Raw genomic sequence first — 26,380 nt, forward strand, 5'->3', positions numbered from 1 at the left:
CCCAGGTTTTGTGACTCTCAGTGTTTTCTGGGGGAAATGGGTCTCTCTCCCTCTCCCTCCCTCTCATTTCTGTTTTTGTGTTTCTCAGGCCAGGTGAGGAGTGACTGGGAGGGGAGGGCAAGGGCCGGGGCCAGCCAGTGGTAGGATCACCCAACAGGGAGCCACAGCAGAGGGCCCCAAAGAGCCTCATGCGGCTCTAGAGCCACAGGTTGCCGACACCTGACCTATACTCAATAAGAGAGTTTGGCGATTGGTCAGTCAGGGTTAATCAGTAATTTCAGCTCTGCAGAAAATAGATTTCGACTCCAGGCAGGCTAAAGGTAACTAGCTAAAGGTCTACAGAGGACAGTCTGCTCTCTTGGACAACAATTGAGAGTGTAATGACCTACCCCTGAGGACAAAGTCCTCCCAACTTTTTTCTAACCAAACATGATCTCAGAAAGCTCTGTGTTTAATGAGTGAAAACTCTCCCACGATTAATACCAGTTTTTTTTTTTCAAGTTTAGAAAGCTAGAGAAGGTTTTGATTTTAGCAGGGCTGTTCATGTCCTTGGTTTTATTATTTTTTTGCCTATCCGTTGTTTATTGGATGTGATTCCACAGTTTGGCCACAAAGTAATCTTTTCCGACAAAACAAAGATACAGTTATGGTGACCCTATTTTCTTGCAAAATACAAGGTGCCTGAACAAAAGGGCAAATCTGAAAGAGATATTTGTAACGACAGAAGAAGAAGAAGAAGAAGAAAATAGAGGATTATGTCCATCACTTTGCAGAGGAAAATTCAAGAGCAAAACCAAGAAAAAGTTTGCAAAAAGGCATAGTCTAATCATTTTTTTAAAAAGAAAGCATATGAAGCTGTAACGTTATAAGAAGTGAGCATTAAAAAGGATTTCTGCAACCAGACGGTGCATTCATCGGTAACACTTGTACAATATAAATTAAATGAACAAAATAAAGGACCAAACTCACTTTCTGGACAATAAAATCTATTGATCCATCTAAAGGGCAGTTTTCTGAAATAATGGGCTGTCCTTTACCATCCATCCATCCAACAGTTTTGTCTTTATTTTGTTCATTTATGTCATTCATTTTGTTCATTTAATTTATGTCGTACAAGTGTTAGCATTTAATGGTGATTTTAATCTTTAATGGCAAACGTTGGCATGGACAACTATTAGAAATAAATCGCAGGTTTAAATGAAACATTCAGAGAGTTTATAATTTCCAGTATGGCACAGAGACAATACAAGGACACTTTCTACAAGTGGAAATTTCCCAAATCCTGCTGATTTTAGGAGTTTTGAGTTGGACCAAGGTAGCCACGCTTGACTTCAGTTGAAATCTACGGGATACATTATGTGAGAATAACTAATAACATTTCGTAGGTTACAAGAGACTGATACAATTAGTGTCCAATTTAATTAAACAATAAAAAAGGTAATTTCCTAATGCTTTTCATGAAGCATAAACAGCGCCCCTGCAAATTATTTTAGATGAAGCTACCTAAAGTTCAGAGCAATTAGTTTTCAAGGGAAAGATGTCAATTATCTCTATTTCTTCTCTTTAAAATCTTTTTTTTTTAAAGGCACCAAGCTGTAAACTATCAGTTGTTTTTTTAATGGAACTTTTAAAAATATTATATTTTTGCGTAAGTATGTCCGACAAACAGAAATACTGTTTCCTTTTATACAGGATTGTTTGGAATTTCTAATTTTTTTACATCTGTATTATTAATTCATGTCTCGATGCATGCATTAATTACATTTGCATTCTTAATTAACATCTCGAACAAGAGAAAAAGGCAAGTTCTTTCCATCCCTTCTCTTTTGCTTTCTATTCCTTCAATATTATAAAGAGGAAAAAGGTTTTAAAGATTGAAAAACTTTTGGCAAAAAAAAAACACCATTGGATGTAAAAATAGTTTAAAACGGATAAAGGGACCAGGTATTTTTGAAGGATTATGGGTAAAAGTGTTTTTTTTAACCCATTGGAATCCATTTAGAGTTAGACAGATGAACTAGACCTTGGTGGGAATGTTATTTTGAGAGAGAGAGAGAGACTAGATTAATATATATATATATATGTATGTATGTATGTATGTATGTATGTATGTATGTATGTATGTATGTCTGTCTGTCTGTCTGTCTGTATGTATGTATGTATGTATGTATGTTCGGGTATTTTCCGATGTCATTATAGTTGTGCTTTTAAAGTTGTAGCAACGTTTCAGCAGAATATATAACAAAATAACATATTCAAATATATTCTGATATATATATATATATATATATATATATATATATATATATATATATATATATATATATGTATGTATGTATGTATATGTATATGTATATGTATATGATGTATATGTATATATATATATATATATATATATATATATATATATATATATATATATATATATATATTTGTTTTCTGAGGTTCTCGCTGGTATTTGTATGTGGATCTTTGGTTATTGGGTTTTCTCCCGCGTAAGATTCAAAGTATCTAGGCAACGTTTCGGCGAGGTCCCACTCGCCATCTTCAGGCTGGTGCTTTCGGCTTAGTGCCAGTGCATTTTGAATCTTACGCGAGAAAACCCGAATAACCAAAGATCCATATATATATATATATATATTTTCTTAAGTTTTCGTGGTACTTACATGTATGGTGTTAGGCTTGGTTCGGGTATTTTCACGTCATTGTAGTTGTTCTTTTAAAGTTGTAGCAACGTTTCAGCAGAATCTCATCTGCCATCATCAATACAGAAGCCTGATGATGGCAGATGAGATTCTGCTGAAACGTTGCTACAACTTTAAAAGAACAACTACAATGACGTGGGAAAATACCCGAACCAAGCCTAACACCATATATATATATATATATATATATCAGAATATATTTGAATATGTTATTTGTTAATTATTAGATAACTGGTGGATTTTGCAAAACAGAAGATAAAAGGAAAACGAGCCAGACTGTAGCCACTTAATGCCATTAAAAAACCCAAATTTCTCAAACTCAGAAACTTTTAAGCGGACTTCAATTCCCAGAATTCTGTTAATCTTAAATTTGCAGAGCTTGAAAAATATGGCTTACTGTCTGCACTTTGCAACCCACTCTAAACAATAGGCATGTAGTAGTGCAAGTCGGGAGCTCCTCAGCCTAGACACTCTGCACATGCTCCATTTCTCTCTGCTCCCCGCATCAGCCCCCAACAAGCTGCTAACCTTCCCCTCCTGCGAGACTCGCGAGTGAGCAGCAGGAGAACACCTCTGATTCTCTGCTCACCGTTTTCCCGAGCTAGGAGCCGAAGCAGTCTCTCTCTGCGAACGTTCCGTTCCGTTCCGCTCCGCTGATTGGCTGAAAACATCACGAAGCTCTCCCGGAGACCGTCCGATGGGTAGGGGCCCTATAGGTGGCCGACTCTGTCACGCATGCGCCTGGCGAGCGACTTTGTACGCATGCCCGCTCCTTCGTTCTGTTTGGAAGCGCGAAGGAAGGTCCTAGAGATAGGAAATTTAGAGTCGCCCTCAAGTCTCTATGAGGTGATTTATGGTCATTGTTACAGATTTTTAACTCAAATAAGCTACGTGTCGAGATCTAATATCAGCAAAGCTTTAAATGATATTTTGTTTCAGAACAAAAACAAAGCACTGGGTGTTTTGTAAAACTAAAGTTCCGCCTGAGAAGTTTTGAATACGTATCTCTACATGACTGACCGAGAACCTCCTACACTCTTTATCACTGATTGGATGACCGATATGCCTGTCACTTACCAGCTCCAAAGAAAGCTAGTCTTCCGGCTTTCCCTTGAGGGCGGTGCTTAACGACGCAGGCTTTTTTATTAGTCGAAGGACAACGCCTTACCCAATAAGAAGAAGACGAAGCCGTGAAGTTCCGCCTGCCGCGCTCGTTGATTGGTCGGATCCTCCAGGAGCAGCTGGGACGATGGTGTAAGCAGGTAAAAGAAGGGAACTGGAGAGGCGGGGGGAGGAGGATACGTGTGAATGCACGCGCAGACACGTGTCTGTTGCAGAGCTTGTTGTTGGGGGCTGGGTGTGTCTGCTAGGTTTGCCAATTACATAAGTGAATAAGCACTTATAAGCATAAGTGATGGTGATACACACACACACACACACACACACACTCAAAGGCCCACACACACAAAGACACACACAATTGTATGTGTATGCATATATGTATATGTACATGTATATGTTTTCGTAGATTTTCACGGGTACAGGTATGAGGTCTAGGTGTGTTCGGGTCTTTTCCCTTGTAAGATTAAGAGTATTTTGGCGACGTTTCGGCGAGGTCCCAGGGATTGCAAGGTGGGTCCAACCCCGGGATTGGGACAGGTCATTCTGTGATTATAGAACAGCGTTCACCAACTGTGGCCCCTCTATGACCTGCGGACTTCAACTCCCAGAATTCCTGAGCCAGCTGGAACAGCAAGCCAACATTGCCAGAATTCCTGACACTCAGAAGTGAAATAAACACTTTTTAGATCCAAACTGAAGGCTGAGGATATTTCCCCGGCTAGGGAAATAAAATCTCAGCCCCAAAAAGCAACGCTGCTCAAACTCTTTGCCCTTCTTAAAACCTCTCCTTCCCATAGATACCTGCAATACAGAGTAAAATATTTGGCATTCAGTAACAATATTAAAAGAAACTCCCAAGTCTCACTACTCAGTCCTCCTCACTTTTAATGAATGGGGTAAAAACGGTTGTCTGCACTCATCTTCAAATGTTACGTTGTGTTGTTTCCTTTCACACAGAGCTGACCGCCGTCTTTGGAATAGAAAGATGAAGAAAGAACAGATGCTCAACTGTCAGTTCTCTTCCTGGTATCCTCATTTCAAGAAGCAGACGATTCGCAGGTACCGGAGACTAAATTTTACCTTGAATTAGATGGAAGGCTTGTCCCAAAGGTGCTTTTTCAAGAAGAGGCAGCTGGACTTTCCGGTTTTTTTCTTTGAAGAGGTTTTGCTTTTCACCCGAGAAGCTTCCTTAGTTTGGAGTGAATAGTGGACGATAGAACTGAAGAAGCTTCTCAGATGAGAAGCGAAACATCTTCAAAGAAAAACAAAGTCCAGCTGCCTCTTGAAAAAGCACCTTTGGGACAACCATGACCTGGATGGCTGAGAATCTCCATAAATTTTTAGATAGAGGCTTATTTCTATAGAATTCTCTGCTGATACACCTTATTGGAAATTAGAGATTTCTAATAGTTCATATGTAAGGTTTCTGTATGCAAGACAGAATCAGCCAGTCTTTAGATTTGTGCCTTTGTTCAGAAGTGATGCTTTTCAGAATTAAGCTATGTGAAGCAGAATTAACCCCTTAATACAGATAGTCCTTGATTTATGGCCAAAATGGAGTGTATCCATCGAAGTCGTAAGACACGATTTTGTACAGCAGTTATGAGAATATTATTGTAGTAAGGTTGGTGTCATGTCCCTGTCGGAATCTGATTCGGAGAGGGAGGCCGAGCAGCTGACAGTGAGTGGGAGTGTGGCTCTGTTAGCTGTGGAAGAAACAGGGGAAGGGCAAAGTCCGGCTGGGCAGAGCAGGGGTGAAGTAGAACAAGGGAGAGTGGGTTCAGAGGAAGACCCAGGCCCACCCCGTCTTCATCCTAGGGCACGCAGGGAGGAACGGAGAAAGGAGCAATGTGGGTTGCAATATGGGGGAGAAAAGGGCCCTGATTCCCTTCATTAGCTGCAGCTGGGAACACAGTGTTTAAAAAGGAAAGCTGCGCACAGCAAGTTGTTGGGAGCAAATTGTGAATTTATCTGTTATTGTCGAGGCTTATCTGGGTTCCTGGCGTCTTCCCAACTGTGTGTGTTTTGTTGGCCTTTCAAGTCTGCAATTTCTTCTCCTGCCCTGTACAGTTAATTACTTCAGCTTGGTTTGTTTGGATTTTTAGTTATACTTTGTATGTACTTTGTTTTCGGACAGAATTTCCTCCACTTAAAGGCTGTTCTTGGGAGAGTTTTTTCTCTAGCCGAAGGTAACCTGGACATTGAGGGCAAAATTAGAGGTACTAAAGGGACTCTTCTTGCTTAAGTGACTGTGTTGCCTTTGTGCCACGCCCCTTTTGGGTCATAACAGTTTGTTAGGGGTGTGGTTTTGCTGGAAGCGGTTGCCGTTTTTTTGGGGAAATTGTCATAAAACTCAAGGCGTGATCACGGGATGTTGCAAATGTGGTCCAGAGACCAAAATTTATTGGACCTTTGAATCGGCGTCGTTAAGTAGTCCCCAGGTCAGTCTGTCATAATTTGAATAGGCGCTAAGCAAGCAGTCATAAGTCAAGGATGACCTGGATGCAGTTGGAGTCTTTAAATGTTTAAGAAAAGAAATGATGTTTAAAGAAAACATCAGCTGATGTTTTAAAAAAAAGGAAAAAAAGAGCGAGAAACTTAAGATAACAGAATAACAGAGTTGTGAGGGACCTTGGAGGTCTTCTAGACCAACCCCCTTTTTGGTGAGTGTTTTACATTTTGACACACTTTTATTGTTTTTTTTTCCTTCTCAGCGTTTTGGTTTTGTTTTATTTTGGGGGATTGGAATGAGAATACAGTGAATACAGTTCACCCTCGACTTACGACCATAATAGAGCCAGAAATTTCTGTTGCTCAGCAAGGTGTTTCTTAAAGTGACCTTTTTAAGACCTTTCCTGCCACCGTCATTAAGTGAATCATGTGGTTGTTAAGCGAATCTAGCTTCCCCATCGACTTTGCTGGCCAGAAGGTCGCAAAAGGGGATCACGTGACCCCAGGACGCAGCGACCATCGTAACTGTGAGTCAGCTACCAAGCGGCCGAATTTTGATCACGTGGGAAGGCTGCAAACATCGTAACTGTGAAAAACGCCCATATTTCAGTGCCATTCTAACTTTCGGAACGGTCCCTATACGAACCGTTGTAAGTCGAGGACTCTCTGTATAACTGAACTGCCCTAGCAGCAGGCATTTGCATAAAGTGTACAAAACAAGTAGTTTCTTTTTTGTGTCTTCAGATTTATAAGCTCTCTAAAATTATTTAGTTTTAATCCTTTTTTCCCATTTTAGTGTCATCCTTCCAATCCCACAAAACGTCAAGGATTATTTGCTGGATGATGGAACCCTGGTCGTTTCTGGCAGGTAAGAAATTGTCCTTAAAAGATTAAGGTGTGTTTTTAAAAATAATGACATATGGGTTGCTGTGATTTTTCTAAATACAGCAGCTGCTTTTCCTCTCTTCAATGATTATTGTGCCTTTAATGACAGAATAAAAAAGAGTAAAAGTAAAAAAGAGTAAAACTGTATACAATTTTCTTCAGAGGCATTCAAATTTTGTGCCTCCAAAAATATCAAATTTTGTGTCTCCGTAAATCTTAAATTTTTTCTCTCAAAAAATCTCAAATTTTGTGTCTCCATAAATCTCAAATGTTGTGCCTCATAAATCTCAAATCTTGTGTCTCCATAAATCTCAAATGTTGTGCCTCATAAATCTCAAATCTTGTGTCTCAATAAATCTCAAATTTCATGTCCATAAAGCTCAAATTTTGTGTCTAGTAAATCTCAAATCTTGTGTCTCCATAAAGCTCAAATTTTGTGTGTCTATAAATCTCAAATGTTGTATCTCCATAAATCTCAAATTTTGTGCCCATAAATCTCAAATTTTGTCTCTCCAAAAATCTCACATTTTGTGTTTCATTAAATCTCTAAGGAAATGGAAGCTTGACTTAAGCCCATTAAGGTGCAATGATAAACACCACATATTTTTTTTCAAACCTGGAATGCAAATTTGAATATGTACAAAGGTTTCAAAATATTTCAGTAAGTACAGGCAGTTCTTGACTTACGACAGTTCATTCAGTGACTATTCCAAGTTATAATGCACGGAAAAAATAATTTTATGACCAGTTTTCACGCTTAACAAAATCACGTCACGTGATTTCCTTTTTGCAACCTTCCACAGGGAAGCCAGGTTCACTTAACGACAGTCTGACTAATTTCACAGCTACAGGGATTCCCTTAACAGCTGTGGCGGAAAAACGTCGTAATATGGGACAAACTCACGTAATAAATGTTTCACTTAGCAACACATTTTGGACTTGATTGCGGTCGTAAGACGAGGAGTTACTTGTACTTTTAAAACACCACCTTCTAAATGAGTCTTTCGGCGAAGCAACAATTTGGAGTGTTCCCCAAATCTTTGATCATCTTGCTAAGTGGTTTTTTTCCCCTACAATAACAATTTCCTGCAATTTCCTGCTTTTAACACGAACATTGTCATTTCCTAGTACGATTTGATTGCTTATTGTACCCATGACTATTATTACGTGTTGTACCTGATGATTCTGGACTCTTGATGAATGTCTCTTTTCTTTTATGTACACTAAGAACATTTGCACCAGAGACAAATTCCTTGGGTGTCCAATCACACTTGGCCAATAAAGCTATTCTATTCTATTCTATTCTATTCTATTCTATTCTATTCCCCCTATTCAGCAAAATCCTTATATCCTTGTATTCTTACGATTTATATTGACTGTTTCCTAGTATGATTTGATTGTTGATTGTACCCTATGACTATCATTAAGTGTTGTATGTTATGATTCTTGATTCTTAACAAATGTATCTTTTCTTTATGTATACTGAGAGTATTTGCACCAAGACAAATTCCTTGCGGGTCCAATCACACTTGGCCAATAAAGAATTCTATTCTATTCTATTCATTTCTATTTCTATTTCTATTTCTATTCTATTCTATTCTATTCTATTCTATTCTATTCTATTTCTATTCTATTCTATTTCTATTCTATTCTATTCTTGTTTCTGTTTCTGTTTCTGTTTCTGTTTCTATTCTATTCTATTCTATTCTATTCTATTCCTTCCCTATTCAGCAATATCCTTATATCCTTGTATTCTTACGATTTATATTGACTGTTTCCTAGTATGATTTGATTGTTGATTGTACCCTATGACTATCATTAAGTGTTGTATGTTATGATTCTTGATTCTTAACAAATGTATCTTTTCTTTATGTATACTGAGAGTATTTGCACCAAGACAAATTCCTTGCGGGTCCAATCACACTTGGCCAATAAAGAATTCTATTCTATTCTATTCTATTCTATTCTATTCTATTCTATTCTATTCTATTCTATTCTATTTCTATTTCTATTTCTATTTCTATTTCTATTCTTCTATTCTTCTATTCTTCTATTCTTCTATTCTATTTTATTCTATTCTATTTCTATTCTATTCTTGTTTCTGTTTCTATTCTTCTATTCTATTTTATTCTATTCTATTTCTATTTCTATTCTATCACTAGGTGTTGTATCTTATGATTCTTGATGAATGTATTTCATTTTTTTTCTTATGTACACCGAGAGCATTTTGCACCAAAAATAAATTCCTTGTGTGTCCAATCACACTTGGCCAAGAAAGTATTCTATTCTAATTGGAAAAATACTATTAAATTGACCAAAGCAGAATGATCTTTCATCTTGAGGTTTTCCCCCATGAGTGGTTTGCTTTTAAAGATGTTTTTCCCCAGCCTTAAATGTTATAAAAGGTTATCATAATAATCAGTTAAGACTTTGATCATCAAATGTTTCCTCTTCTGGTTTGTTTTTTAGAGAAGATCCCCAAACCATAACCCAAGATGGAGGCGATGAGGAAGAGACAGAAGAAGCTGTGGTTTGTAAAAACCGTGATACTGTAACTATTCCTTTTTTTTTCTTGTGATGGGGAGGTTCATGCCAGGTGATGTTCCCATCAGGTGAGGGTCTTGTAATGGGTCAGGTGTGGGTCGCATCAAGTGAGACCTTCTTCAGTGAGAAACGAAATGTCTCTTCAAGAGAAAAAAAATAAAGAAAAATCCAGTTGCCCATAAACATTTGAACCTATTCACCATTATGTTTATTGGTTAGCCACAGTTAAACCACTGTCAGTAGTTGCATCCCAATCAAAAGTAACTCATTTCTGGTCTCCTTTTTTTTCAGTGGTCTGATGATGAAAATACGGCAACCCTTACGGTAAGTCCCTCTGTATTCAATTATTTTTTGAATAGAGTAGAATAGAACATAGAGAACGGAACAGAATAGAATGTAAAATATGTAGAATAGAATAGAATAGAATAGAATAGAATAGAATAGAATAGAATAGAATAGAATAGAATAGAATAGAATAGAATGTAGAATATAGAATATAGAGAATAGAATAGAACACACTAGAATGTGGAATAGGAGTAGAAATAGAAATAAATAAAAATAGAATAGAATTCATTATTGGCCATGTCTGATTGGACACACGAGGAATTTGTCTTCAGTGCATAAGCTCTCAGTAATGTGATAAATCATCATAGTCATCATAAAAACATTCATCATGAATCATAAGATACAACACTTAGTGATAGTCCTAGGATACTAAATAAGCAATCCAATTCATACTAGGAAACTAAATAAAACAATATGAATCGTAAAGATACAAGCAATAAGGCTATAGTCATAAGTAGAAAGGAGGTAGGTAATAGGAAGGATGAGAAGAATAGTAGTAATACAGTAAATAGTTTGACAGTGTTGTGGGAATGAGTAGTTTAGCAGAGGGATGGCATGTGGGGGAAAAAACTGTCCTTGTGTCTAATTGCAAGAGATCTAAATTACCTAAGAAGTCTTGAGTTAAAGGACAGCAAATGCCAAACCAGTTTTTCTTGGGTTTTATCAGGCAGTGAACTTTTTTCCTAAGTTAGAAATTAAAGCTGACCTCCAAGTCGTTCCTAAAGCAGACAAGTGTATTTCAAAGAAAATGTGAAGTAAACATCGGACATAGTGATCAAACTTGAGTAGTAGTGTGTTTTAAAACATTGCGAGAAATCCATTGCAACATCCAATGTCCATCATGGCTATTTAGCAATCAGGTTAATCTGTAGTTTAGGGTTTGAAATGCGTGGTCCTTGGTATCTCCTTGAGCTTGGTGGTTTCCTTGCAGACATTTCATGATCCAACTAGGTAACATCATCAGTGCTGATGTTGTTATGTAGTTTTGATAATGAAACGTCTGCAAGAAAACCGCCAAGCTCAGGGAGCCTCAAGGACCCTTCAGTCAGATTAATTGCACATTAGTTCTGCTAAACTTCTAAATATCCAGAAATAATTGGTTTAAAAATAGAACTTAAGCCTGAAATGTTCTTATTAGGGATAATCAGAGGTGAATAGAAGAAAGACATTGAATATATAACAATACATATACTGACAGCAGCTAGAATAACGTATGCCCAAAATTAGAAGTTAGAGAGTAGTCCCACAGATAATATAATTATAAAGAAAATTATGGATTGTGCAGAAATGAATAAACTTATAATGGAATTGCAGGAGAAGGAAGAAAAAGAATACTATACGGTCTGGGGAAAATGGTATGTTTGGTTAGATAACAGGAACAAAAGACAATACAAAATGTAAATGATGTATAAATACCGAAAACTTAAGAAAACAAATATTATATATATATATATATATATATATATATATATATATATATATATATATATATATATATATATATATATGTTTTCTTAAGTTTGTATGTATGTTTTTGGTCTGTAGTTGTTCTTTGTTAGTAGAATATCTGATGTATTGTGTCCGTCTGTGAAAACCACTGTAAAAGTCTGTCACAGACGGACACAATACAGAAGCCTGAGATGGCAGTGATTCTGCTGAAACGCTACAACTTTAAAAGAACAACTACAATGACGTGGAAAATCAATAATATATATATATATATATATATATATATATATATATATATATATATATATATATATATATATATATATATGTGTGTGTGTGTGTGTGTGTGTGTGTGTGTGTGTGTGTAAATATAAATGGAAAAATTGATGCCACAATTTACTGCAAAAATTGTATATTGATTTGTTTTTAAAAGTGTAAAAATTCAATAAAAAGTATTTTTTAAAAAAATCCAGATTTTTCAAATCCAAATATTGCAAATATTTTGAGGATGTTTGTTGAGATCCTAATTTGTTTAAAGTATCCATGCTGAGTTTGTTCTGTTTTTGTAAACATTTGGCTTGCATGCAACCATTGCAATACAACATTATTTCTCCTGGAATACTGTTCGCGTTAGTTTTTGTTTCTAGAAACAGTTTGTCTTTTGTGGTCTTCCAGGCACCAGAATTTCCTGAATTTTCCCTTAAAGTTGAAGAGGCCATCCATTCCTTGGGAGGCAGCGTTTTCCCGAAGCTTAATTGGAGCGCTCCAAGGGTAATTTGAATTGAATTTAAGGGCAAATTTACAATTCCCGGAAACGTTTCCCTGCAAATTAGAATTTCGCTTTATGACTTTCTTGGTTTTTTTTTTTTTCCCTTGAAAAGTTTCACTTCTCGTCCAAGAAGCTTTTCCAGTTCTGACTTTTGGGACGAAGTTCAGCTTCATGACTTCAAGCATCCCAGGGCCTTTTTTAAAAAAAAAATGTTATTTCATTTAATCTGCAGTTTTAGAAAACTGCAGATTAGAACTGCAGATTAAACAGTAGTTTAATCTGCAGTTTTAATCTGCTGTTTTAGTTTCTCGTGTCTTTGAGAATTGAGGGAGACAGAATCAAATATCGCATTGCAATTTCTGTTCAGATTCTCAGTCAAGATTTATTCAGCCCTTGAGAAGAAAAACCTACCAGGCTGTCCCTATTATTATATTAATTTTTGTGAGGATGATAGCATCTCCAACATGAGACTTCATTTTTAGATGGTAACAGATAGTGTTCGATTTATGACCAAGTCAATGGGGAAGCCAGATTCATTTAACAACTGTGTGACTCACTTAACAACTTCATGGATTCACTTAGCCATGCTGGCACAAGAAAGGTGGAGAAATCGGGCAAAACTCACTTAGTAACAAAAGTTTTGGGCTCAATTGTGGTCGTAAGTCAAGGACCATCTGTATTTAAGCATCTTTGAGAAGATGCATCTCAACTGTTCAGGAAGGTTCCTTGGAGAAGAATGGTTCTGAATTTTGAAGCAGACATTTTCAGTTTTAAGTTTTGAATTTTGAAGCATTTTTAAGTTCTGAATTTTGAAGTAGACATTTTAAGTTTTAAGTTCTGAATTTTGAAGCAGACATTTTCAGTTTTAAGTTCTGAATTTTGAAGCACACATTTTAAGTTTCTGTTCTGAATTTTGAAACAGACATTTGAAGTTTTAGGCCTTTCCTTTGCAAAAGTTCTCCCTCTGCCCAACATTAAAAGAAACGGAATTTAGATGGATAATGCAGCAAGGATTCTATAAATTGTGTGGTTTAAAAGGACCCCGCTGTGGTAATCTGCTAAAATCCCAATTTACCCTACAAACCAGCATAAATCAACTTGAACAAAGCATTGTACATTTTCAGCGGGGTGTTAAAAAGATTTAGGGGAAAGTTTAAAAGTTTAGCTTCTGCAACCTCCTGAATGAGTTATTGCCATGCAGAACAGAGACTTCTGAAGAAATTGGACAATTAATCTGTTTTCTTTAGGACGCCTACTGGATCGCCATGAATAATTCCCTGAAATGCAACAGCCTCAGTGATATTTTCCTGCTTTTGAAAAGTTCGGATTTCATCACTCGTGACTTCACTCAGCCGTAAGTTTTGTCGCAAAGGATCTGCCCTTTTTTGAACAGGGAGATTTAAAAAAAAACCTCCCACTATATTGTTTGCTTCCTTTTCTTCCCTTGTGTCCCTCCTGGAGACCAAAACATATGAAGAACGGCTGCAGGATTTGGGTTTGGCCAGTCTAAAGAAAAGGACTAGGGAAAGGTTAAAGGTTCCCCTCCTCGCACATCCGTGCTATTCATTTCTGGCTCTAGGGGGTGCTGACATCTCCGTGGTCATGTGGCCAGCAGGACTAAATGCCTTCAAAGGCACACAGAACGCTGTTCCCTTCCCACTAAAGGGGTCCCTATTTTCCTACTTGCATTTTTTTACCTGCTTTCAAACTGCTAGGTTGGCAGAAGCTGCTGGGACCAGTAACGGGAGCTCACTCCGTGACACGGCACTGGAGATTTGAACTGCCAAACTGATCGACAAGCTCAGTGTCTTAGATAGGGGGGACATAATAGCAGTATTCCAATATTTGAGGAAGGGGTCATCTTATTTTACAAAGCACCTGAAGGCCACACAAGAAACAATGGATGGAAACTAATCAAGGAGAGAAGCAAATAACAGATAACAGACAATCAGAGTTAGAAGGGACGTTGTAGGTCATCTAATCCAATCCCACATCCAAGCAGGCAACCCGACACCTTTTCTGACAGATGGCAGTCCAATCTCTTCTTGAAAACCTCCAGTGATGAAGTTCCCACAACTACTGAGGGCAACTTCTGTTCCATGGATTGATTGTTCTCACTGTCAGAAAATTTGTCCTTATTTCCAGGTTGAATCTCTCAGTTGCCATCCATTATTCCTTGTCTGGCCTACAGGTGCTGTAGAGTAGAGTAGAGTAGAGTAGAGTAGAGTAGAGTAGAATAGAATAGAATAGAATGGAGTAAGAGAATAGAATAGAATAGAATAGAATAGAAAATAGAATAGAATAGAATAGAATAGAATAGAATAGAATAGAAGAATAGAATAGAATAGAATAGAATAGAATAGAATAGAATAGAATAGAATAGAATTCTTTATTGGCCAAGTGTGATTGGACACACAAGGAATTTGTCTTGGTGCAAATGCTCTCAGTGTACATAATAGAAAAGATACATTCGTCAAGAGTCAAGAATCATCAGGTCCAACACTTAATGATAGTCATAGGGTACAATAAGCAATCAGCAAATTTATTTAGAAAATAGAACATATCAAATATGGGTTGCAGGATTTGGGTTTGGCCAGTCTAAAGAAAAGAAGGACCAAGGTTGACACGATAGCAGTGTTCCAATATTTGAGAGACTGCCATAAGCAAGAGAGGGGGTCAGCCTATTTTCCAAAGCACCTGAAGGCAGGACAAGAAACAATGGTTGGAAACTCATCCAGGAGAGAAAGCAACCTGGAATTAAGGAGAAACTTCCTAACAGTGAGGACAATTAACCAGTGTAACTGCTTGCCACCAGAAGTTGTGGGTGCTTCATCACTTTCTCGGGATGTGTTTGACCGCCTCCCTCGGGCTCAGCCTGGTCATCTCCTATATATGGGTTCCTTTACAAAAGTGTTGCCTGGGTTTTGGGGTTTTTTGAGCAATTTCTATGCCTCAGGGATGCACCTCAGCAAATGGGCCTTTGTAGAGAAAGCTCTTATGCATCCAGATTTCATTTTTAATTTCCACGTGGTAATAGTCCTACTTTATCCCGCTTTATTATTTAAAGATCCATTCCAGGTCCACATGAAGGTACCTGGTCAGAATCTGAAATAAAGAGACATCTTGACTCAGTCCATGGGTTTCGGTATTGATTAAGTGCTGACAACCCCCCTGGAAGTGAAAATGATAATCGTTAATTGGGCATAAGGAAGGAAAGTGCTGAACAGGTGAAAATTGGCTTCATTCTTTATTTAGTGACTCAAATAGGTTTATAGATTAAAAGGAGGCAAGGAAAACCCAACAGAGACTGTTCAGCTGCAGGGTAAAAAATCACTCATTTAACAGCGCCAATCAAATACGATTCAAATGGAAAAAAGGGAGAGATTATACTCCTACAATAGGAGGAGGAGGGGGGGATTGTGGGGTCCTTGGTGCTCCCTGAGCTTGGTTATTTTCTTGCAGACCTTTCATTACGCAACTAGGTAACAACATCAGTGCTGGAAGGAGGGGTGGGGTTTGCTCTCATCAGTTGATTTGGTTCCTTGTTTATTAACACTGTTAGCAAGTGGTGAGTGTGACACCGGGAAGCCTGTCACAATCAGTGGCTCATATTTGTGGCTGTTAAAGACATAGTCGCAAATCTATTACATTCATTTCTTCCTCTCTAGGTTTATCCATTGCAACGATGATTCCCCTGACCCTTCTTTGAATTATGAAGTAAGCACGACAGCTACTCTTCCTAGGGTAGCATTTTGAATCTACCCCAAAAGTTTTCCTCCCACACCAAGTTCCACAGGAGAAAAACAAATTAAATGCATACAAATCTGTTTAGTTGAGAGAGAGAGAGAATAGCTATAACAGCTAGAGGGATGGATGGATGGATAGACATTTAAAAGATAATTAATATTTAATAAATTTAATAGATATAGAGATATGAGAGAGATATGAGAGAGAGAGAGAGAAATAGAGGTAGAGAGATTAGATGATAGAGATAGATAGATAGATAGATAGATAGATAGATAGATAGATAGATAGATAGATAGATAGATAGATAGATGATTAGATAGATATATAGAGATAGATTAGATAGATGATAGAGATGAGAGGTAAATAGAGAGATATAGAGAGATAGATAGACAATAGATGAGTGGAAGATATAGACTGATGAATAGATTAGATAGATAAAGAGAGATAGATATGAATAGATATAAAGAAAGATAGACTGATGAATAGAGAGAGAGAGATGATTAGATGGATAGATATAGAGATATATATAGATAAATCAGATGATAGAAAAAAATAAATATAGATAGATTAGATGATAGGTAGATAGATACAGACTGATGAATAGATTAGATAAAGAGAGACATGAATAGATATAAAGATAGATAGATAGATAGATAGATAGATAGATAGATAGATAGACAGACAGACAGACAGACAGACAGACAGACAGATGGACAGATAGGACAGAGAGAGATAGAATGAGGGATATAAAAATTGGAAACTGCCCATCTCACAGTAATTATTGTAGTTGGTTGATATTATTGTTATTGGATTTGTTTTCCTCAGTTTTAACCTTATTTAAGTATAATAGGATTGTGAACCTCTCGGAGTCAAAACTAGATTAGACCAGCCTATAAGCCGAGTAAAATAAATAAATAAAAAGTTAAATGCATTCCACAATTCATATCTTTTGCATAGTGCCTTCATTCCACGTGTGACTTTATCATGGCTTGTTTCAGGTGCTTAAGATTATGAGTTCTTATATTCTTAACAGAGCTTCTTAATTATCTCTTAAAATGAAAGTGGGTTTTTTTGTGCGTGTGTGTGTGTGTGTGCCAGTTAATCAGAATTCCCCCTCCCACACCTCTTTCCTTAGCTTGTCCTCCGAAAATGGTGTGAATTGATTCCTGGGGCAGAGTTTAGGTGCTTTGTGAAGGAAAACAAACTTATCGGTGAGTTTATCAGTTATTTAAAGCTCATTTATCCTCTGCTGTGTCTAAAGCTTTTCTAAATATTTTTTATCTCTCCTGCATTTCATCTGTAAGACCACGTACAAAAGTTTGGCTATAATTCTTCTTGTCTTGATAATAACTCACAATCATTTTATTTCTGTACAGTGTTTCCCATAATTCTCCAAGCAGCTCTGTTTGTGTGAATACACAATAATGTGTATATAATGTCTCAATAATGTGAATTGCCATCCTCATTAGATTTTAATATTTATGCATTGTCTGAGGACTTAATAACATGTTCCTTTCTACATTTTTTTTTTTGTTTTAAGCTACAAGTTGCCTGTTCTATTGGTTCATGGCACAATTGTTAATGCAGCTTTGAAATCCGGAGTTCGCAGGGTTTCTGATGGCATCACATAAAGAAATTTAGTTTTCTTAACATTATTGGATCTTGTTAAGAAATCTCTGGCATATCTGTAGAGCCTGCCCATGGAAACTGCTAACATATAGAGGTTTCCGTTCTAAAATATGGTTAGTTATCAAGATTTCAAACAGGGAAGAGGAAATCTCAAAATGTTTTCTACCCAGATGTACCTACCATGCTAATCCTTAATTTGGCTTATTTATTTATTTAGCATACGCCTTATAACACATGGACAGCCACAGTAAAAATGTATGAAAAGAGCACATAATAATATGATACACATAAGAAGGAGGTGTGTGTTCAATTTTGCAAAAGGGATTTGCAAAAAGAATTTTGCAAAAGGGATTTGCAAAAAGAATTTTGCAAAAGGGATTTGCAAAAAGAATTTTGCAAAAGGGATTTGCAAAAGAAATTCATGAAGTTAAATATTAAGTTCTTTCACCCCATGTTACGACCTTTCTCTCCCCCCGGTTGTTAAGTCACTACGGTTGTTAAGTTAGAGATACCATTGTTAAGTGAATCACTCCAGGTATTAAGTTAGCAGCACGGCTGTTAAGTGAATCCGTCTTCCCCGTTGACTTTGCTCGTCAGAAGGTCACAAAAGGGGATCACGTGATCCCCGGGGACACCGCAACTATTGTAAATGTGAGAGTCGGTTGCCAACTCTCTGAATTTTGATCACACAACTGTGGGAATGCTGCAATGGTTATAAATGTGAAAAACAGCCCTAAGCAGGGGTGGGATTCTACTGGTTCGGACCAGTTCTACAGAACCGGTTGTTATGATTCTGTGCAGTTCGGAGAAGCAGAAAATCATGCCCCTGGCTGGCCCGCCCTCTCTGCCCTCCCCTCCCTGCCCAGTCAGTCCTTATTGCACATGCGCGACATCGCTGACTGCGTCCTCCCTCATCCAGTCACTCCTTAAGGTATTTCTTTATTTCTTTTTCTCCTCCCGACGATCAGCTGTGCCAAGATCCCCCTTGGTGTCTTACTGCTTTGCCAGGAGGCTTCCCTGCGGCCCAGAAGGCAAAAAGGGGCTGAGGTAACTGCGCCCCCCTCCCATGTTTTTTGACTTCCTGGGCTCCAGGGAAGCTTTCTGGGAAAACAAATGCCCCCCCCCCCAGGCACCCCCAAACAAATGGTCCCTGGAGGCCCCAAAACGAAGCATGGAGGGGTGCTGCAAAAACAAAAGAGGCCACACCCACCCAGCTGCATGGCCACGCCCACCTGGCCACGCCCACAGAACCGGTTGTTAGAAAATGTGAGTCCCACCCCTGGTCCTAAGTCATTTTTTTCAGCGCCGTTGTAACTTCGGTCACTAAATGAACGCTTGTAAGTTGAAGACTACTTGTATTTTTGTAATTGGAAGAAGTCTACTCTTCCTTCATTTGGCTATTTTTCCTTTTTGAGGGCGTGTTTAGCACAACGCATGGGTTCAGTAATCAGAAATACCATCGGTTACAATTCTGTAAGAGAATACAATAGAATAGAATACTTTGTTGGCCATGTGTGGTTGGACACACAAGAAATTTGTCTTTGGTGCAAATGCTCTCAGTGTACCTAAAAAGAAAAGATACATTCGTCAAGAGTCAAGAATCATCAGGTAACAACACTTAATAATAGTCATAGGGTACAATAAGCAATCAAATCATACTAGTCCACATAAATCGTAAGGATACAAGGATATAAGGATATTGCTAAATAGGGGGAATAGAATAGAATAGAAAGGAATAGAATAGAATAGAATAGAATAGAATAGAATAGAATAGAATAGAATAGAATAGAATAGAATAGAATAGAATATAGAATGAATAGAATAGAATGAAGAATAGAATAGAACGCAGAATAGAATAGAATGAATAGAATGAATAGACTAGATTGCAGAATAGAATGCAAAATAGAATAGAATAGAATAGAATAGAATATAGAATGAATAGAACAGAATGCAGAATAGAATAGAATAGAATAGAATAGAATAGAATAGAATAGAATAGAATAGAATATAGAATGAATAGAATAGAATGCAGAATATAATAGAACGCAGAATAGAATAGAATGAATAGACTAGATTGCAGAATAGAATGCAAAATAGAATAGAATAGAATAGAATAGAATAGAATATAGAATGAATAGAACAGAATGCAAATAGAATAGAATGCAGAATAGAATAGAATAGAATAGAATAGAATAGAATAGAATAGAATAGAATAGAATAGAATAGAATAGAATTCTTTTATTGGCCAAGTGTGATTGGACACACAAGGAATTTGTCTTGGTGCAAATGCTCTCAGTGCACATAAAACAAAAGATACATTCGTCAAGAGTCAAGAATCATAAGGTGCAACACTTAATAATAGTCAGAGGGTACAATAAGCAATCAAATCATAGTAGGAAACAGTCAATATAGATCGTAAGGATACAAGCGACAAAGCAACAGAGGAAATGTTTGGCACCTTCCGAATGTAACTAATTAGAATAAATAAGATCTAAGCAGGTTCAAGGTTTTGTTTTTTGTTTTAATTCATCAACAACAGCCCGGTATCGCTGGGGCTCATATTCTACCACTGTGCTTTAATTCCAAGGAAGTCTTGCAGTAGCAAGATTAATAAAAAATTATAATGAAGATAATTTGTCTTCCAGGCATATCTCAGCGAGACTACACTCAGTACTACGAACATATCTCCAAACAGAAAGAAGAGATTTGTAGATGCATACAGGACTTTTTCACGAAGCACATACAGTATAAGTTTTTGGATGAGGATTGTGAGTACCCTTTTAATTTGAATGAGATGCAGGTATTTTCTAACAATTACAAGTATACTTACTTTTCCTACTTTCTGCTTTCCCCCCCCCTTCCTTTTTAGTTGTATTTGATGTCTACAGGGACAGTATGGTAAGTGAGCTTTCTCTTCTATAACCGTGCTAATGATTGGGAAGGTATACAATTGAGACCCTGATTCTCTCCCAAGAGATTTGCAGCATCTAGGCAACCTGGTCTGATCTTCAAAACACTGAATTGGTCACTAACTGAAGGAGAGAAAAAAGTCAGGTAGCCCAAAAACATATCTCAAAAGAAATCCATATTACAGAGGGAATAAGGAATGGCCTTGAAGGCAGGAGGAAGAGGGGCTACTAAGGCAGTGATCAGATAAGCAGGGCTTGTACCCAGACAAATGAAGCAACTTTGAGAAAACATCTAAGACAATCCCTCACGAGTTCACAGTGAAGATAAAGTGAGAAGGGATCCTATTTGGATTATCTAGATTCTGTCACAATAGTAGTAATCCAGATTTATGTGGAATTGGTGTCTTAACACTCAGAACCATTGAAACAAAAACATAACTGATCTGAAAAGGAAAAGAAGAATTGTGTTATTTGTATTTTATTTTATGCTGTCCACATATGGATAGTTAACATTTTGACTCTTGCCATCCTCCTTCAGGGCAGAGTTTGGCTCATTGATTTTAATCCATTCGGGGAAGTGACGGATTCTCTGCTGTTTACATGGGAAGAAATCAGATCAAACAGTTTGAAAAATGACCAGACTGAAGGAGCAGCGATGGAAGAGGTAAGAGAACAGAACAGGTGGATTTGAAACAAAATACAGGACAAATCTATATACAGGAGTACCTGTAATTAAATCAGGTTTCCTGATTTTGATAAGCATTTGACATTTTCCTTTTTTTTTAATTTTTAAAACTTCCCAGAATTACTGTGTGGCAAGAATAAATAAATAAGAAAGTAATTAAATAAGGAAGTAAATAAGAAAGTCACTAAGTAAGAAAGTTAAGTAAGTTAGAAGGTAAGTAAGTAAAGTAAGTAACTAAGTAAATAACTTAGAAAGTAAGTAAGAAAGTAACTAAGTAAGAAAATAAGTAACTAGATAAGTAAGAAAGTAACTAAGTAAGAAAATAAGTAACTAGATAGGTAAGAAAGTAACTAAGTAAGAAAGTAAAGTCAGTAAGTAATTAAGAAAGTAAGTAACTAAGTAAGAAAGTAACTAAGTAAGAACGTAAAGTCAATAAGTAATTAAGTAAGAAAGTAAAGTAAGAAAGTAACAAAATAAATAACTAAGCAAATAAGTAAATAAATATACATACATGCATTCAAACATACATACATGCATACCCACTGCTGCAATTTTGCCTTGTTGGAAATGAATGTTAGCTATAAAAATGATGGAAAGTTCATGGGCAGTAAGAATTTTGGCTTGCGAGCCGCAATGAATAGAATAGTTTATTAATGGATTTGTCTTGGGACCTTACCAAAAAGGGAGTTAGCTGGGGAATTCTGGGAGTTGGAGTTTGCATCTTAAATTTGCTGCGATTGAGAAATACTGGTGTAGGCCCTCATGCTCTGTCCATTCACTTCTGGGAATCTCCTTTCTCCAACTTGCAAACAAGCCATTAATGGGTGTGGAGGAGGTTGCTCTAAGATTGGTGGACTGTCAGCTCCCTGAGTGGTTCTCATGGCCAGAGGTCTCCTAGAAAATTCTGGTCTTGACCCATGTTTTGGAAGAATTCCCATCTTCCCTCCCCCAGCTTATGAAATCACTATTCGATATTTTGAAGTTGTTCACTATTTGTATATAAGAGAATAAGAGAGCTGGAAGGGAGCTTGGAGGTCTTCTAGTCCAACCTCCTGTTCAAGCAGGAGACCCTATCCCATTTCAGACAAATGGCTATTCAATCTCTTCTTAAAAACTTCCAGTGATGGAGCACCCACAACTTCTGAAGGGAAGCCATTCCACTGATTCATTATTCTCACTGTCAGGAGATTCCTCCTTAGTTCCAAGTTGCTTCTCTCCTTGGTTAGTTTTCATCCCGTGCTTCGTGTCCTGCCTTCTGGTGCTTTGGAGAATAGCTGGACTCCCTCTTCGTTATGGCAGAGATATTGGAACCCTGCTATCATGTCAATATTCCAATATCTGAAGGGCTGCCCCAAAGAAGAGGAAGTCAACTTATTCTCCAAAGCACCAGAAGACAAAACAAGAAACAATGGGTGGAAACTAAGAGAAATTGTGATATATTAGACTGCATCGATTCATTAATTAGTACATAAAATTTTTTGCAAGGAAATAATTGAGTCAATCTTTCTCAATTTTGCTCTTCTCTTCCAAATTAGGAGTCTCTGTCATTCCGTTGCACGAACAGCAACCTCACAGTCCAGCCAAGTCCATATCTGAGCTACAGATTACCCAAGGATTTCGTAGATCTCTCCACGGGAGAAGATGTCCACAAATTAATTGACTTGCTCAAGCTGGTAAGCCGATTTGGAGAGGGTTGTCTTTTGACATGATATCTTGGGATATGAAAAGTCAGCGAGCTAGGAATTCTTGTAGCTTGAAACCCTCCTTCGCAAAACATTGATGTAGGCCCTCATGCTACGTCCACTAGTTTTTTCCTTCCCAAATTCTGGATAATTCAGTGAAATATATAAAAAGGTTATCTTAAAAAGCATTACAATCGGAGGCCACTTTCACAACAACAATTCATTCACTCCCCTTGTCTGTATTCCAATGTTTCTCAACCTTGGCAACTTTTAGATTTGTGGACTTCAACTCCCAGAATTCCCCAGTCAGCTTGTCTGGACTTCAACTCCCAGAATTCCCCAGTCAGTTTGTCTGGACTTCAACTCCCAGAATTCCCGTCAGCTTGCATGGACTTCAATTCCCAGAATTCCCCAGTCAGCTTGTCTGGACTTCAACTCCCAGAATTCCCATCAGCTTGCATGGACTTCAATTCCCAGAATTCCCCAGTCAGCTTGTCTGGACTTCAACTCCCAGAATTCCCCCATCAGCTTGTCTGGACTTCAATTCCCAGAATTCCCCCATCAGCTTGTCTGGACTTCAATTCCCAGAATTCCCCCATCAGCTTGCATGGACTTCAACTCCCAGAATTCCTCAGTCAGTTCGTCTGGACTTCAACTCCCAGAATTCCTCAGTCAGTTCGTCTGGACTTCAACTCCCAGAATTTCCCAGTCAGCTTGTCTGAACTTCAACTCCCAGAATTCCTCAGTCAGTTTGTCTGGACTTCAGCTCCCATCATACTGGCTGGGGAATTCTGGGAATTGAAGCCCGCACAATTTAAAGCTGCCACGGTTGAGAAATACTAATATAATTTATCAGATTTGTACTTTGTGATGGAAATAGATATATATCAGTTTCCTTGCAAGTTCCTGTCACAATCTAAACGTTTCTAACTTGGCCTTTTAGAAAAAATATATTCAAATCTCTTGATTATCTTTAAGGTCAGTTGAATAATTTTTCCGGGGAACAACTTACCTTTCAAACAGTTGCAAAATTTATGTTTTTGGATGCATCTTAGAGAGAAAGTAGGGGCGGATATGCACACCTTTTCACAAATCATTTTCAGCTCTCCGAAATATAGTATCTGTAGTTCTATCCCTCTAATAAGTTGGAAACGAATTTGCAGAAAATCAAGTGTAGTAGAAAACCACAAAGTTTTCCCTCAGTCTGTTGAGTGATTTTCTTAAGCTGTTTGGCTTTTACCAACAGCTAAGGGAGGCTTGGAACTGGCCAAGATTGAAACCTCAGTGGAAAAAAGATTTTATGGAGCCCTTTTATGTTGTTGAAGTCCATGATGAATGGTCTGAAACCTTAAACAAATCCAATCTCATGCATTGCAATGAAGGAACATCCATTGCTTGTGGTCACACAGTGTGACTTGTGTATTTATACAGCCCCAGTTCTGATCAAAGGACAGCAAAAGCTTAGGCATTCTGCAAACAACCTCTGGAGGGTAGAACTAAATATTTAGCCTATAGATATTTTAACTTAAAACATGAAGAGGTGGCCTGGGGTGTTATCCATGTAAGCTGCAAACTTCCCTACTGGGGCTTTTTAGGGATGGATGAAAGAACCATAGCAAGAAAATTACCAATTCTTTCTAGTATAGAAATTGTTCCTTTACGAAAATTGATCAGTCATCCTGTGGTCTCACACGACTCTACAATGTTAGGAGCCGAAAGTGGGAGTTGATTACCTCTTTATGGTATTTAGTTTGTGTTGTGCACAGGTTTTGTATAATTTTTTAACCCTTTTTAACATTGGAAACCTCCCAGCGGTAAGATGGACAGCCAATAAATTTAATCTATATACATAAAAGCGAAATGCCCTTCACCCATCATCACAAAATCTCCAGAACCGTAAAGCCTACAAACTTGAAATTTGGCACTTATGTTCCTCTTGGCTTCTAGGGGCTCACTAAGAAAGGATTTTTCAAAATAACCATCAGAGCATTAAGTATTTCCTATATTATTGATGCTAAGGAGTTCTACTCCCCGTCCCCACCTGAAAAAAAGAAATCTCTTCCAAACACAAAACACAAGCAGAGGAGAGGAGTTTCAGTTTTAGTTTCACAGCACCAAACAGCATTAGTACAAAACAGTTGAGCTAAGCCATGCCCAGGCTCCTTGCTGTCTCCTTCTTGCTCACACAGCAAATAATATTTCACGTTACAAACAGCCCTCAACTCTCTGACACACTGGCAAGACACTAGCCAGATGAATACTGATGGATGCTGGTAGGCAGAGGCAGAATTCCCCACCCTTATTTCCCTCCCCAAAAACTAAGCCCGACCACATAGTTTCGTAGCGAAGCACAGGTATCGACCTAGTAAAATAATAAACGATGCCTTGTGGTCCATCAATATGGCTTGATCAAAAATATCATTTGATTTCTAACTATCATTTTGGTTATTGATTCTTAATTTTACTATCGGTTTGTTTATTGCTTTTTTTTCTTGATGTCTCCACAAATCCATTAAAATTTCTCAGTCTGTGCAAAGCTGTTAGGATGGTTCAGAAAATGGGGTTAAGATAAGGGAGGTTCAGGTCTGTCCCTTGACTGTTTTGGGAGAGTCATGTTCCCTCAGTCCAACCCCTTCGTGTGGTGGTGGTGGTTATTTATTTATTATTTTTTTGCTTTATTAATTTATGTCTCAACTTTGTTATTTTTATAAGCAACTCAAGGCTGTAAATATATACATAATGCTCCTTCCTACTCTTGTTTTCCCCACAACAACAACTTTGTGAGGTGGGTTCAGCTAAGAGAGAGGGACTGCTCTCATGGCTAAGGCGGGACTAGAACTCATAGTCTCCTGGTGATTGGCCAAAGTCATCCATTCATGCCTAAGGTTGGACTAGAACTCCCAATCTCTTGAAGATTGGCCCAAAGTCACCCAGTTGGCTTTCATGACTAAGGCGGGACTAGAACTCACAGTCTCCTGGTGATTGGCCCAAAGTCACTCAACTGGTTTTCATGGGTAAGGTGGGACTACTACTCCCAGTCTCCTGGTGATTGGCCTAAAGTCACCCAGATGGCTTTCATGTCAAAGTGGAACTAGAACCCACTACTTCTAGTTGCTAGCCTGGTGCCTTCCATATCCCCTGGAGTAAAACTGACATAACAAAATAGTACGCTTTTTATGAATAAATCCATAAAATACCCACTCCAAATTTTTGTCTGTTTGTTTGTTTTTTAAACCAGAAAAGAAACCAGCCAGAGGATGACGAAGCATGAAGATCACAGGATAAAATGAAAAAAACACACACACAAAAATCCCAGAAAGGAGGCCACCTAGAAAAATAGCGTTTTAACCGTAACAGTTCTGAGTTAAGAACTTCTTTCGTCACAAAGGAAAGGGGATGCTAAACATGGTGTAATCCTTTTAGCGGAATAAAGATGTTTTCACCTCATTAGACAAAAA

At 37.8% G+C, this 26,380-nt stretch overlaps 1 protein-coding gene across 1 annotated transcript; it reads left to right on the forward strand.

Annotated features, from left to right (window-relative positions):
* The first annotated feature begins 3,460 nt into the window (after nt 1-3,460).
* CDC123 (cell division cycle 123) lies at nt 3,461-26,380 on the forward strand. Its single transcript, XM_087967911.1, has 14 exons — nt 3,461-3,967; nt 4,785-4,886; nt 7,075-7,146; nt 9,633-9,693; nt 9,999-10,031; nt 12,177-12,272; nt 13,518-13,624; nt 15,939-15,987; nt 17,153-17,228; nt 20,292-20,414; nt 20,516-20,544; nt 21,094-21,219; nt 22,776-22,913; nt 26,161-26,380. The coding sequence occupies exons 2-14, from the start codon at nt 4,813-4,815 to the stop codon at nt 26,191-26,193; spliced, it is 1,017 nt and encodes a 338-aa protein (XP_087824037.1). The 5' UTR covers nt 3,461-3,967; nt 4,785-4,812; the 3' UTR covers nt 26,194-26,380.

The sequence above is a fragment of the Notechis scutatus genome, chromosome 6 (assembly GCF_049901735.1).
Source record: "Notechis scutatus isolate UNSWTSFEM ecotype Mainland chromosome 6, rNotScu1.2, whole genome shotgun sequence".
NCBI classification, from domain to species: Eukaryota; Metazoa; Chordata; class Lepidosauria; order Squamata; family Elapidae; genus Notechis; species Notechis scutatus.